Genomic DNA, 12978 nt, shown 5'->3' with positions numbered 1-12978 from the left:
TTTGTCCAACATAACATTTGAACTAGGCATCTTAAATTTTCCAATGCACTTGGTCCCACCTCAAAATAATAAAAAATGAGTGAGTTAGGTCCCTGCGAACTTGACCCAAAATTAGGGTTTATGTCAAAACAAGTGTATGTGAATTTTGCCAAAAGGGACCAACTTCAAGCCCTTTAGTTTGAATGATAAAAGCCTCAAATGACAAAACCTTCAACATAAAAGTTGTAGATATTTTAAAGATAATGAATTTGGACTAAAGTTTTGCATCATTTGCAATATTTATGAGTTAGGTATGGGCACCTGAAGTTGGACTCTTTGACATTTTATCTGTTATCTGACCTATAATATTTTGTATTATTGCATGTGTTTGTGTTAGAGTTATGAATTTTTGTCCAACATAAGAAGTGAAGTAGACACCTTAGAGTTTCCAATGCACTTGGTCCCACCTCAAAATAATTAAAAATGAGTGAGGTAGGTCCTTGCGAACTTGACCCAAAATTAGGGTTTCTGTCAAAATATGTGTATGTGAATTTTGCCAAAAGGGACCAAATTCAAGCCCTTCAACATAACAATAACAAGTCCTTGAATTAGGGTTTCTGACCTATAAATTTTTGTATTATGATATGTGTTTATTTTAGAATTATGAAAGAAACCTAATGTTTGGAGTTTACACAAAGATAAATTTGACATAATACGAATTGATATTAATAAAATTTGGATTTTACACAAAGAATCCTAATGGTGATGACCGGGATCACCTAACCGACCTCCGGTCCCACATCCCCTAGCTACCCTAACCCTTGGCCCTAACCCACGTTGACGATTCTGCACCGGTGTTTGTTCATCTGATGGTCCAGGAGCGTCATTACCTCCTACAGGAGAAGATCCGTTGAGGTATTCAACCAACTCAGCATAGTCTTCAGTATTCAATGATGGTGTACCGGCGTAGCTGAGCTCATGACCCATGCCAGAGAAGTTGGGGTGTGGTTGACTCATGGATGGGCGACCGGGACGGTTGAAGGGGGACATGGGTGACAATGATGGGTCTAGGAAAGGTTGGAAAGGTTGTTGGGGTGTTTGGAAGAGATATGGTTGTGGGATGTTTTGGTATTGTGATGTTTGGGGTTCTTGGCTACGGTAGGTGATTGGGCGGTTAGTGTTTTGGGTAAGGCGACTTTGGTAGGGTGATGGTGTGGGTGTGAAGCGATGTTCGGTCGAAGGTTGATGGTCCATTTGTTGGTGGTGGTATGGGGGATGTTCTTGGTTTTGGGGTTGGGTGAATGGCATGTTTTGGTTGTATGTTTGTGTGTTTGTGGAACGGAAAGTTTGTCGGATAGGTGGTTGTGAGTAACCGGGCTGAGAATGTTGTTGGGGGTTAGATGTTGATCCTTCTTGTGTGTAACTTGTCTGGCGTGGGTCGTAGAGGTACATATCATCGGCGATGAATTGAAATCCAACTGATCTATACCAAGCCATATAAGTACGACTTGGTTTTACCTCATTTGGCATGACTGCGTCAGTTAAGACATGGTCATGACGGTGCTTCCACTTACGACACTCTGATCTTGCGAAGGTTTGCCAAGGGTTGTAGTTCCATTGGTCGTTCACTTTACGCATATGCCATTCTCCTAGGCTAGCTGGGGGATCTGGGATATTCTGGACCATACCAAACTGCAGCTTCACATGGTCGGTGTTGTGCAGCTCCACTGTTGTGAACCGTATTATCGGTGTGCATGTTGTCCATACGGCTGCGTCTTCAGGGTTGATCTGATGCTCATGATCCATATTAAGGTATGGACGCCAAATGAACTGAAATGTTAAAGACGATAGGATTTAAATGAATGTAGAAAAAGTCAACATAATATGAAGAAATAATGAAATTATTTTGCTTACGTCTGCCGGTCGAAGGTGATCCAACAGGTTGCGATATTGAGTAATACAATGTCTCGGACATCTGCTGTAATTCATACCGCGTGCCGACCATCTACACCAAAAAGTTAAAATAAATTAGTTATGGGTAATAAACTGTAAGGAAGGAAGTAAAGATATAGCAATTTAAACAACTTACTTTTTTGCATATGGAAAAGTGAAGGGGTTGCTATTGACCGGTGCTAGAGACGGTAGTCTTGACCATCCCCATGCTTGTAGCAAAACAACACATCCAGAAAATGTAGAAGTATCTTTGTGGGAGTTTTTGCACAAAGAACTATAGAGATAGGCTAGACATGCGGATCCCCAACTATAACTACCTATTCTATCTATATGTCTAAGTAAAGGTAAGTACATAATATGCATGCTAGAACCACTACCTTCGGGAAATAAAAAGGATCCTAGTAACAACATAATGTAACACCTAGTTTTGATGATTCGAGCATCTTCGGTAGAATGCTCATCTAAATAAAAACTATTATAATATGACTTTAGGCGTGAAAGTAGTATACCTTGTCCCCTAGCATTATCATCTAACAAATCAGTGTTTAAAAGCTCCATGCAAATTGAATTTGCATAGTTGGTCTTACCATTAACAGCTTTGCCTTCAATTCGTAGTCCTAAAAGCATGTAGACGTCTTCTAACGTCACGGTACACTCACCGGTTGGAAACCAAAATGTGTGTGTCTCTGGCCTCCATCTTTCGCATAAGGCTAGAATGAACTTGTTATCTATAGACCAAGACATAATTTTGCTAAGGTGACCAAAACCGGCGAGTTCAACATAAGGTTGAATCATCGGGTCCATTGGGACAAATTCGTGGACTCGAGTTCGAAACCTTGAGACCTCCTATAATAGAAATAATGTAACACTTGACTAAGTCGGTATTTAAAAATAAAATGGGGTTGGTGGAGATGAAACATAAAAAAGAAGTATAAGAAAAAACTTACGTATGTCGCGATGTTTGCAACTGTTCCTCTGTGTGCTTCGCCCATTGTGAGTAAAGACATATTGTTGGGGAGTTGTTGTAGATGAAAATGGAAGATTTTGTTGAAGATGAAATTGTAAAAGAAGTAATGTAGATGAAGTAGTGAGAAATGTAGATGAAGTAGTGAGAATGTTGGTGTGGAAGAATTGTTGAAGGAGTGGATCAATTTATAGGCAAATGGAGGAGTGCATGAAAAATTGTGTTTGTATGGTGTCTCCACCTCATTTGGAGACCATGTGCAATATTAAAGTGGGGGCGCCATTCAAATTGGCGACACCATAGGGCACATGCATGCAAGGCTAGTTCTGAATGCTTGGTTTCGAGGACTGACTCCATGGGGGCGCCATTCAAATTGGCGACCATGTACAAGCCTTAAAGGTATGCGCCAAACCAATTGGCGCCACCTTCTGCATGTCTGACAAGTGGCATTGTTGTCTCCTGCATGCTGAACAAATCACTTATGGATGGCTTGCATGATTGACACATCATCTCTGACCATCTTAGGTGTCCGACACGTGTCTGTCTTGTCTCCTGCATGCTGATAACTAGCTTCTTGATGGCTTGCATGATTGACACATCATCTCTGACCATCTTAGGTGTCTGACACGTGACTGTCTTGTCTCCTGCATGCTGATGACTAGCTTCTTGATACCTTGCCTGGTTGACACATCATCTCTGACCATCTTAGGTGTCTGACACGTGTCTGTCTTGTCTCCTGCATGCTGATGACTAGCTTCTTGATACCTTGCCTGGTTGACACATCAACTCACACTGTCTTGCAGGATTGACACGTCATCTCTGACACGTGGCTCTCTAGTATCCTGCATGCTGAATACTCACTTCTGTCTTGCATGACAGACACATCAACTCTTGACTAGCTAGCATGCTTGACACATCAACTCACACTGTCTTGCATGACAGACACATCAACTCTTGACTAGCTAGCATGCTTGACACATCAACTCACACTGTTTTGCATGACAGACACCTCATCTCAGAAATTACTTGCATGCTTGACAAGGTATCTCAGACTAGCTTCAATGTGAGACACTGATACCATCTATTTAAGTGTCTTACTATCACATTCATCTGCACTTGCAAAATACTTTTCATCTCCAAAATACTTTTCATCTTCACTCACATTCATCTTCACTCACATTAATACTTATCATCTGCAAAATACTTTTCATCTTCACTCACATTCATCTGCACTTGCAAAATAGTTTTCATCTCCAAAATGTCATCTTCATCATTATACAGTATCAACGTTCACTGCAACGGTGAAACTTTTGAGTCTGAGCTTCATGGTTTTTGTTTTAGAAACACTGATACCATTAGAGTCACGATGAAGAGAAATGCAACCTTTTTGCATTTCAAAAAAAGAATACAATCCTTTATAGCATCAGGTATTGTGTCAAAGATGACATATCAGAATCCTATATTTTTTGAGAATGGTCAATGCAAGTTTTTCCCCCTAAAGATACGAGACGATGAAGATGTTGAAAGCATGTTTCTTAGTCATGAACATTCAGGCATGGATTGTATCGAGTTGTACATTAATCTACAACCATGTATACCGTCTCAACAGTCTCAACTAACAGATCAGGATCCAGCTGGTGGAGATGCTGCAGATGATGCACAATGGTCAGATGAACTCAACCCAGAAGCAGAAGTAGAGGTCGATGTTGTTGATGAAGAAGAAGAGGAGACTGAGATACAGGTTGATCACATCCTGAATAACGACGATGAAGATGAGGCTCAACAACCACCAATACCTCCTACTCATGCCTATATTCCTCCTCAACATATGACAAATATGGATCTTCACGACGATGAAATGTCCGACAGTGTCTTCTATAATCCGTATCCGAGACCAGTAGGCGAATTAAAGGTTGGAGACATGTTTCGTACCAAAGAGGAATGTGTCTTGGCAATAAAAAAATACCACATGAACAACTTTGCTGACTTTACGGTGAAACACACTGATTCTAGAAGGTATGTTATCGAATGTCGTAACATGCTTTGTAAGTTTCGTTTGGCTGCATCTTACAAGAAGAAAAATGACTCTTGGGAGATCGCTTCAATAGACCCACCACACAGTTGCGTCGCAACAACCGTTCAACAAGATCACCGTAAACTGAGCACAGCTTTGATATGTCGAGACATTCTGCCATTGGTAAATAAAGACCCATCAGTGAAGGTGAGTATAATTATATCCCATATCCGAACAACATATAATTATACTCCATCTTACAAGAAAGCATGGATTGCGAGGACAAAGGCTGTTGAGCAGGTTTTCGGCAACTGGGAGGACTCATTCAAGGAATTACCACGGTTTTTATGGGCACTAAAAACTTATGTCCCAGGAACTGTGGCAATTCTGGAGACAGTGCCAGCAATGATGCCAGACGGAACCTGTGCTACAGGTAATAGAATATTTCACCGTCTCTTTTGGGCATTTGACCCGTGCATCAAAGGTTTCGCTTTCTGCAAACCTCTCCTGCAAATTGATGGCACTTGGTTATACGGAAAATACAAGGGTACGTTGCTCATGGCAGTTGCACAAGACGGTAACAACAATGTATTTCCCATTGCCTTTGCTCTTGTTGAAGGTGAAACGGCTGCTGGATGGGGTTTCTTTCTTCGACATCTCAGAACGCATGTCGCTCCACAAGCCAATCTATGTCTGATTTCTGATAGACATGCTGCCATCGAAAGTGCCTACAACAACCATGACAACGGATGGCATGATCCTCCTTCTACACATGTCTACTGTATCAGACACATTGCACAAAACTTCATGCGTGCTATAAAAGATAAGAATCTTCGCAAGAAGGTGGTGAATGTTGGGTATGCTTTAACTCAACCGTCTTTTCAATATTATCGTGATGAGATTCGACTGTCTAATGAAGACGCGGGGAGATGGATAAATAACATCCCAGTAGAGCAGTGGACAAGAGCATTTGACGGTGGTTGTCGATGGGGCCACATGACAACAAACATTGTGGAATGCATGAACGGGGTTTTCAAAGGAATTCGAAACCTGCCCATAACCGCCTTGGTAAGATCAACCTATTATAGGTTGGCTTCTATGTTCGCAAGCAGAGGTGAAAGATGGAGTGCAGTGTTAATGTCCGGACAAGTATTCAGTGAATGTTGCATGAAGGTCATGAAAGAGGAGAGCATCAAAGCTACGACACACGCTGTAACAGTGTTTGACCGTCATAGACAAAATTTCAGCGTCCAGGAAACAATGGGCAACAGCGAGGGGAGACCAAATTTAGCCTACGCGGTTAAACTACACAGAAGTTGGTGCGATTGTGGAAAATTTCAGGCCTTCCGCATACCTTGCTCCCATGTCATTGCAGCATGCGCTTATACTCGTCAAGACGCTTACACCCATTTATCTGATGTGTACAAGGCCAACACCATCATGAATGTATATAGTAAAAGCTTTTCAGTACTACCAATGGAGGATTACTGGCCTCCATATGAAGGAGATATTGTTTGGCACAATGAAGAGATGCGTAGAAAGAAGAAAGGAAGGCCAAACAGCACACGTATAAGAACAGAGATGGATTCCACAGATAAAATGATAAGATTATGTAGTATCTGTCGTCAACCAGGACACAACAAAAACAACTGTCCCAATCAAGGAGCATCATCTAGATCTTAAGCTTATTGTAACATGATATCTAGATCTTAAGCTATTTGTAACATTGTATCTAGATCTTATGCTTTTTGTAACATTGTATTTCTGTAACAATCAATCATTATATATCATTAAGTTCTTGTTACAACTAGTTTCATAACCAACATCAGTACAAAACATCTGAAAACATAAATAATTCTAACTGATTACAACAATCAAATTAATATCGTCTCGACCGAACATCATTTCCCTAGCATCCTTATCAGTCTTCATTCGCACCCAATCAAAGATACTGTCAAGTCTCTCAATACTTCTGATTTTTTCCCCTTCTGGTATTTTCCCGTCTAACCATCGAACCAGCTCCCTCTTCAGTTGATCTAACGTGGTGATGTTCCGAAACAGCATCAGCAATTGAGGTTTGTCTCTCGCATAAATCACCTTACCGTATCGGCGACGAACACCAAACATGATAGCCAAATGATTATATGAATTGTGGAACAATAGGTCACACTGCGCATCTATTTATAAGACAAAAAAGGCATTTTATGAGGGACTCGGCAATTGAGTTGGCGCCTTCTTTTAAAACATACACATAGGCGCCAATTGGATTGGCTAGGGCACCTACCCTAGGCTAGGGCACCTGCCCTAGCCAATCCAATTGGCGCCTCCATTCAAGTTTTAACAACAGTCGCCATATGAACAACTTTCATGTTCATCAAAAATCCATTTGAAACTTGGAAGCTCATCATTAATTTCAAAACATTATAGGTCATTTTGACATAAACCCTAATTTTGGGTCAAGTTCGCAGGGACCTAACTCACTCATTTTTTATTATTTTGAGGTGGGACCAAGTGCATTGGAAAATTTAAGATGTCTAGTTCAAATGTTATGTTGGACAAAAATTCATATTCCTAAAAGAAACACATGCAATAATACACAACATTATCGGTCTGATAATAGTTGACAAACTCAGAAGTCCAACTTCAACTGCCCATAACTTTCTCAAAAAAATTCCAAATGTTGCAAAATTTATATCCAAATTCATTTTCTTGAAAAGATCTACAACTTTCATGTTGGAAGTGTTTTCATTTGAGGCTTTTTTAAGGGAGGCGCCAATTGGATTGGCGCCCCCTCTTAAAAATTACACATCCTAGCCAATCCAATTGGCGCCTCCTTGCAATTTTTAAGAGGGGGCGCCAATCCAATTGACGCCTCCCTCTAAAAGTGGGGTATATTGGGAATTTTTTTGAAAACTGAATTATTTTGGAAATTTCTTCGAAAATGTGGGTTAATAGGTAAAAAATCCTTATATTAGTAAGCTTATAGTTTGTCGTTGTTGTTATTACTTGTGGTTTAAAGATATGTGAGTGGTAATTTAAGATATAAATGTTATTTATTTTTTTCTCACACAAATTAATTTACCTCTCAATTGTAATGCATAAGTAAGAACAGAATTGGAGTGATGTTTCTTTTTAGGTGAAAAAGAATATTAATTAGTTAAAAAAATTATTAACTTTTTTTTAATTGATCATAAATTTGTTAAATTTCCTTATTTTGTTCACTTGAGATCAACTTTATTTTTGTTTTATAAATTTGTCAGATTGTAATATTGGATGTGTGGTTGGAATTTCAAATAATAACAATTAAAAATCATTTATAACAACTCGTTATCTACATCTTGCATATAGTTGAGATTAAGCATGGATAATAATCCCGTTCAAAAAAAAAATCATAAATAAATAAAATCATTAAATAAAATTTGGTTAACATAAGTCAATCAGTGTTAGTTATTTATTTTTATACTTTTGTGTTTCAGAATTATTATTATAATTGTTTAGAAAAAGTTTAAAATTGTGTTTACGCATGTTGATATGATTATTTTTCTTTCGTATAGTTTTAATATTTATATTTGAGCATTTGCAAATTAATTATTAAATTAATTCTAATAAATATTTTTTTTCTCACTATCAACTTTAGTTTTTACCTTCAAAAGTATTTGGACTAGATCAATTTTGACATTTTATACTTGTTATTATTTACTTTATCTTTTTTAAGTTTATAGTTTGTGAATTGTTGTTATTACACATTGTTGTTTAAGTTTTATTTTACTGCTTATTTATGATATAAAGTATATTCATTTTTTTTCCACAGAAAAATAACTTAACTCCCAAATGTAATACGTAAGTAATAAAAAAATTATAGTAGATTTTTTAGGTGAAAACGAAAATTAATTAGTTAAAAATAAAAAATAAAAACTTTTTTTCAGTAAATGAATTATGTAAATTTAATTTTCTTTATTTTTCATTCTATATTAATTTTATTTTAACATTATAAATTTATTAGGTTGTAGTTTTAGGTGATAGATTGTATTATCCAGTAATAACAATTATAAGTCATTTATAATAAATCAGTATCTATAGGTGCAAATTTAGTAACAAATAGTAAATATTTCTTCTCTCACTAAAATTAAAAACCTGCACACATGAAAGCTACATGACACATTAACTTTATTTTCTACATTCAAAAGTATTTGGATCGTTATTAAGTAATTATCTTTAAATTTTCTTCTTCCTTATTTGTTTCAAATTTTATTGAAAATAAAATCTAACACCCACTTGTATGTTAAGTCATCATTTCAAGACAAAGTTGATTTCTCCTTTAGTGCCAATATTGTACTCTCAAATTCTTATAATTTTTTTTCAAATTTCTAACTATAACACACTCACGTTTTTTAAAATTGATTTAAATGTGCACTTGTAATTAAATATATGCAATTATTAATTTAGTTTAGTTAATTATATTTGTTTGAGATAGATTTTATTTTTGTTTTATAGAGAATCTTAACGAGTGTTTTAGGAGTACTCTCTAAATCTTAAAAGTCTAAAAATATAAATTTTTATGAAAATCCTGTATTCAATTGGAAATTGAAATATTAGACTTTTCTAAAGAATATTTTTTGAATTTAATTGATATACATTCATAGTGTAAAGATTTTTTACACTGTCAGTTAATCACAATTATTAATTTATTTAAAATATTTGACTTTTATTTTAAACATTTAAAAAGTAATATAAACGGATGATTGTGATGCATTGACAGTGTAAAGATTTTTACACTGAGAATGTATAACAATTAATCTCATTTTTTTTTATGTAAAATGCTTAAAGAATATTTTCTCATGATACTATGATTTTTATATGAATAAATATATAATAAATAATTTATATATAAAATTGAAAATACAAAAAATAACTTCACTTATTTCTAGACTCAAATATTTTATTCCTGAAAATAACTAATTGTTAAAAACATTTCCTCCCCATTATATTGTTATATTATAAACAATCATCTTTTTCAAACAACATTTTATACAAGAATAAATATTAGAGAATTTTTTTAATTAAATATTACAATTGCCAATTTATGAGTCTCCTGATTCTATATTATCTTTAAAGAAATGTATTGTCATTCTAATATTATCAATTATTTTGAATCTTTTATAATTAAATTGATATTTATTTAAAGGGCAATGTTCTATAAAATAAAAACATTAAATATAATCACACATTGATATTCACAATATTCTAATAGTGTAATTATTCATCTCAGTGTCGAATACCATGTCTAAATTTTATATATAAATTTTTTTCTCACATAATGTTGATAAAAAAATGACTGATTAAAATACTAATAATATAGGAAGGACATTTTATAACAATTAATTATTTTCAAGAATAATAGAATTGAGTTTGAAAATAATTGAACTTTATATATAATCTAACAAACAATCCAACGGTTCTAGAATTGCTACAAACCGGCTGCTGAGAATGTCGCTGATGAGGATTTGTATATGTGAAAAATCTTCTCAAGTTTATTTTATACATATTAATGTATCACAATTAAGGATAAATGCAAGTCAATAACAAGTTGTAAATTTCATTTTTCTAAAAATATTAAAAATATGTATAGAAGAATGTTTTTCTTCTATAAATAGAGGAGATATAGATTTCAAACTCATCTTTAAAAATTATCACTCTTAACTAGTCACATTACATCCTTTTCTTTTATGATGATGACCGTCATGATTTCAATAATACCAATCATTTTGATTCACACTTTATTTTATGTTGGATTTTCTGATGACATGCCACTTACCACTACACTTCCACAATCACCAACATCACCTCTCCCACATTTTCACTTGTACAATCAAAATTCCAATTCATATCCTTCATCTACACCTCTAGAGGAAAGTAAGAGAAGATCTCCACCACCTAGGAGAAGATCTCCACCACCACCACCGAGAAGATCTCCACCACCACCTCCTAGGAGAAGTTCTCCTCCACCACCACCACCTAGGATAAGATCTCCACCACCTCCTCGTCCACCACCACCACCACCACCACCTCTTTTATTCGACCATTTTAAACTGTCTCAGACATGGCCACCAACATACTGCAAGCTTAAAAATAATGATTGTGTTTCTCCATTGCCACAAAAATTTACTATCCATGGGTTATGGCCAAGTAAAGAAGGTGTTGAGATACGAGATTGCAACAAAGATGGCATAAATGTGAACGATGTAAGTTATACATAATTTGATTACCATTGTTATTATTTTAATTTATTTTACCATGTTCTAAGAAAATAATTTTTATTTGTTTTCTCTTACTAGTTTGTTCCTATAAAGACAAGACTCAATGAAAATTGGCCGGCGTTATTTAAAAAGGATCATCAAGAAGATGCTAACATTCAATTATGGGTTAATCAATGGTATGCTCACGGAACTTGTTCAGATCAATTGTTCAAGTTTATTTCTTACTTTGAAGAAACATTAAACGTTTATGATAGACATATTATATTAGATATCCTTGAAAAGAATGGTACAAAACCAGGTGGAACATATCCTAAACAAAATATTCTCAATGCAATTCAGACACATACTCTATTTAGGCCACAAATTCGATGTGAGCGGATTGATAATTTGGATTATTTATATGAAATAAGACTTTGTTTGACACCTACTCTAAAACTAGAGTATAAAGATTGTGAAATTCCTTATAGTGGTTGTCGCGATACAGAAGTGTATTTCTAATAAGTTATAATGTTATTGATGGACATTTGATCTTGGTGCTTTGGAAGTTTGGAGGCAGCCAAAGGTTCGTGGGAGTATGATGTTTATCCTTAATTTTAGTTTCCTATTATTCAGTTTTTTCGCTTTTCTTTTGTACTTTTTTGTTATGTTGGGTGTTGTTTTAGTTCTAAATACCTTGTTTACTATAATTGTGTCTCTATTGTCTTGTTTGTACTCTTTCTATTTTCCTCTTTCATATGTATTGTTTGTACTCTTTCTATTTTCCTCTTTCATATGTATTGTTTGTACTCTTTCTATTTCCCTCTTTCACATTTTGTGTTAGAAGGAATTTATATGAATAAAATGTGATGTTTGTTAAAAATGTATAATTTTTTTATTTTGCTTTATGTTTAACTTTAGTAAATCATTATAATTTTCTCAATCTATCCAATCTAAATCCATATAATAACTTAATAGCACCAAAATGGTTTGATCCTTTTGTCTATAAAGTAAATTAAATACAAATTCTTACATATGCATGGTATTATGGAGATGCAACAATGTTATCGAATGAAGTGATATTTGTTGGGTGACTATCGTACAATTTTACCATTTTGAATCCATGTTGTAAATGATTTATAAAAGTTTTCAAAGAGCACAAAAATGCATTCTTAAAACTCAATTTAATTTTGAAGTAATGAAAACTCTTAACTTTATATGTTTTTTCCAAACATCTTTCGATCAAAATTCATGCTGCAGCAACCGCAATGCGCATCAAAGTAAAAGGGATTAAGACCCCCAAATAAAAAATAATGGGAAGATGCAAATAGAAATGTGGAACGAGAGAACCATCCCCGATGTCCGTATTAACGCTTTCCTTTTTAAAACATGGTTTTATGATCACTACTTCTTTGTGTCACATATTGGAGGGAGAAAACTGTTGCCGTAAGGCTGCAACTCTTTCATCATCAAAATACCAGGATCCAATGTCCTGTACATCAACGCATTTTGTCACCTTTCCTTATTTCACTCTGATAAGAACTAGAAGAAACATGAATGTTAATAACAAAGATCCCTGAATCATTGTCTATAATATTAAAAGACTAAAAGAAGTCAAGAACGAGGTGGAAAATCATACCGGTGATTTTGGTCAAAAACTTGGAGGATATGCTCCACACTAGTGATGACACTTGAAAGAAGATTATGAGGAAAAAAGTTTAATGGAGGGAGACACATGTTTTAATAAATCTCATGTGTTATCTCTCTTCCTTTAACTTTTTACTTTCCACTTATTTTTCTTTATCTTGATTTTTTGCTGCATATCTAAACATTTT

General features: G+C 35.0%; 1 protein-coding gene across 1 annotated transcript; it reads left to right on the top strand.

The window, feature by feature from the left end:
• Positions 1-10564: 10564 nt before the first annotated feature.
• LOC127100818 (ribonuclease MC) lies at positions 10565-12026 on the top strand. The gene is made up of 2 exons (XM_051038101.1): positions 10565-11152; positions 11246-12026. The coding sequence occupies exons 1-2, from the start codon at positions 10637-10639 to the stop codon at positions 11663-11665; spliced, it is 936 nt and encodes a 311-aa protein (XP_050894058.1). The 5' UTR covers positions 10565-10636; the 3' UTR covers positions 11666-12026.
• Positions 12027-12978: the final 952 nt, after the last annotated feature.

This window comes from Lathyrus oleraceus, chromosome 7 (assembly GCF_024323335.1).
Source record: "Lathyrus oleraceus cultivar Zhongwan6 chromosome 7, CAAS_Psat_ZW6_1.0, whole genome shotgun sequence".
Classification (NCBI taxonomy): domain Eukaryota; kingdom Viridiplantae; phylum Streptophyta; class Magnoliopsida; order Fabales; family Fabaceae; genus Lathyrus; species Lathyrus oleraceus.
Note: the sequence above shows the minus strand (reverse complement) of the source record. Positions and strands in the feature narration are given on the sequence as shown.

Coding starts and splice junctions, on each gene's coding strand:
- LOC127100818 (XM_051038101.1), top strand. CDS start 10,637: ATGATGATGACCGTCATGATTTCAATAATACCAATCATTTTGATTCAC. Junction 11,153..11,245: donor ATGGCATAAATGTGAACGAT/GTAAGTTATACA, acceptor TTCTCTTACTAG/TTTGTTCCTATAAAGACAAG.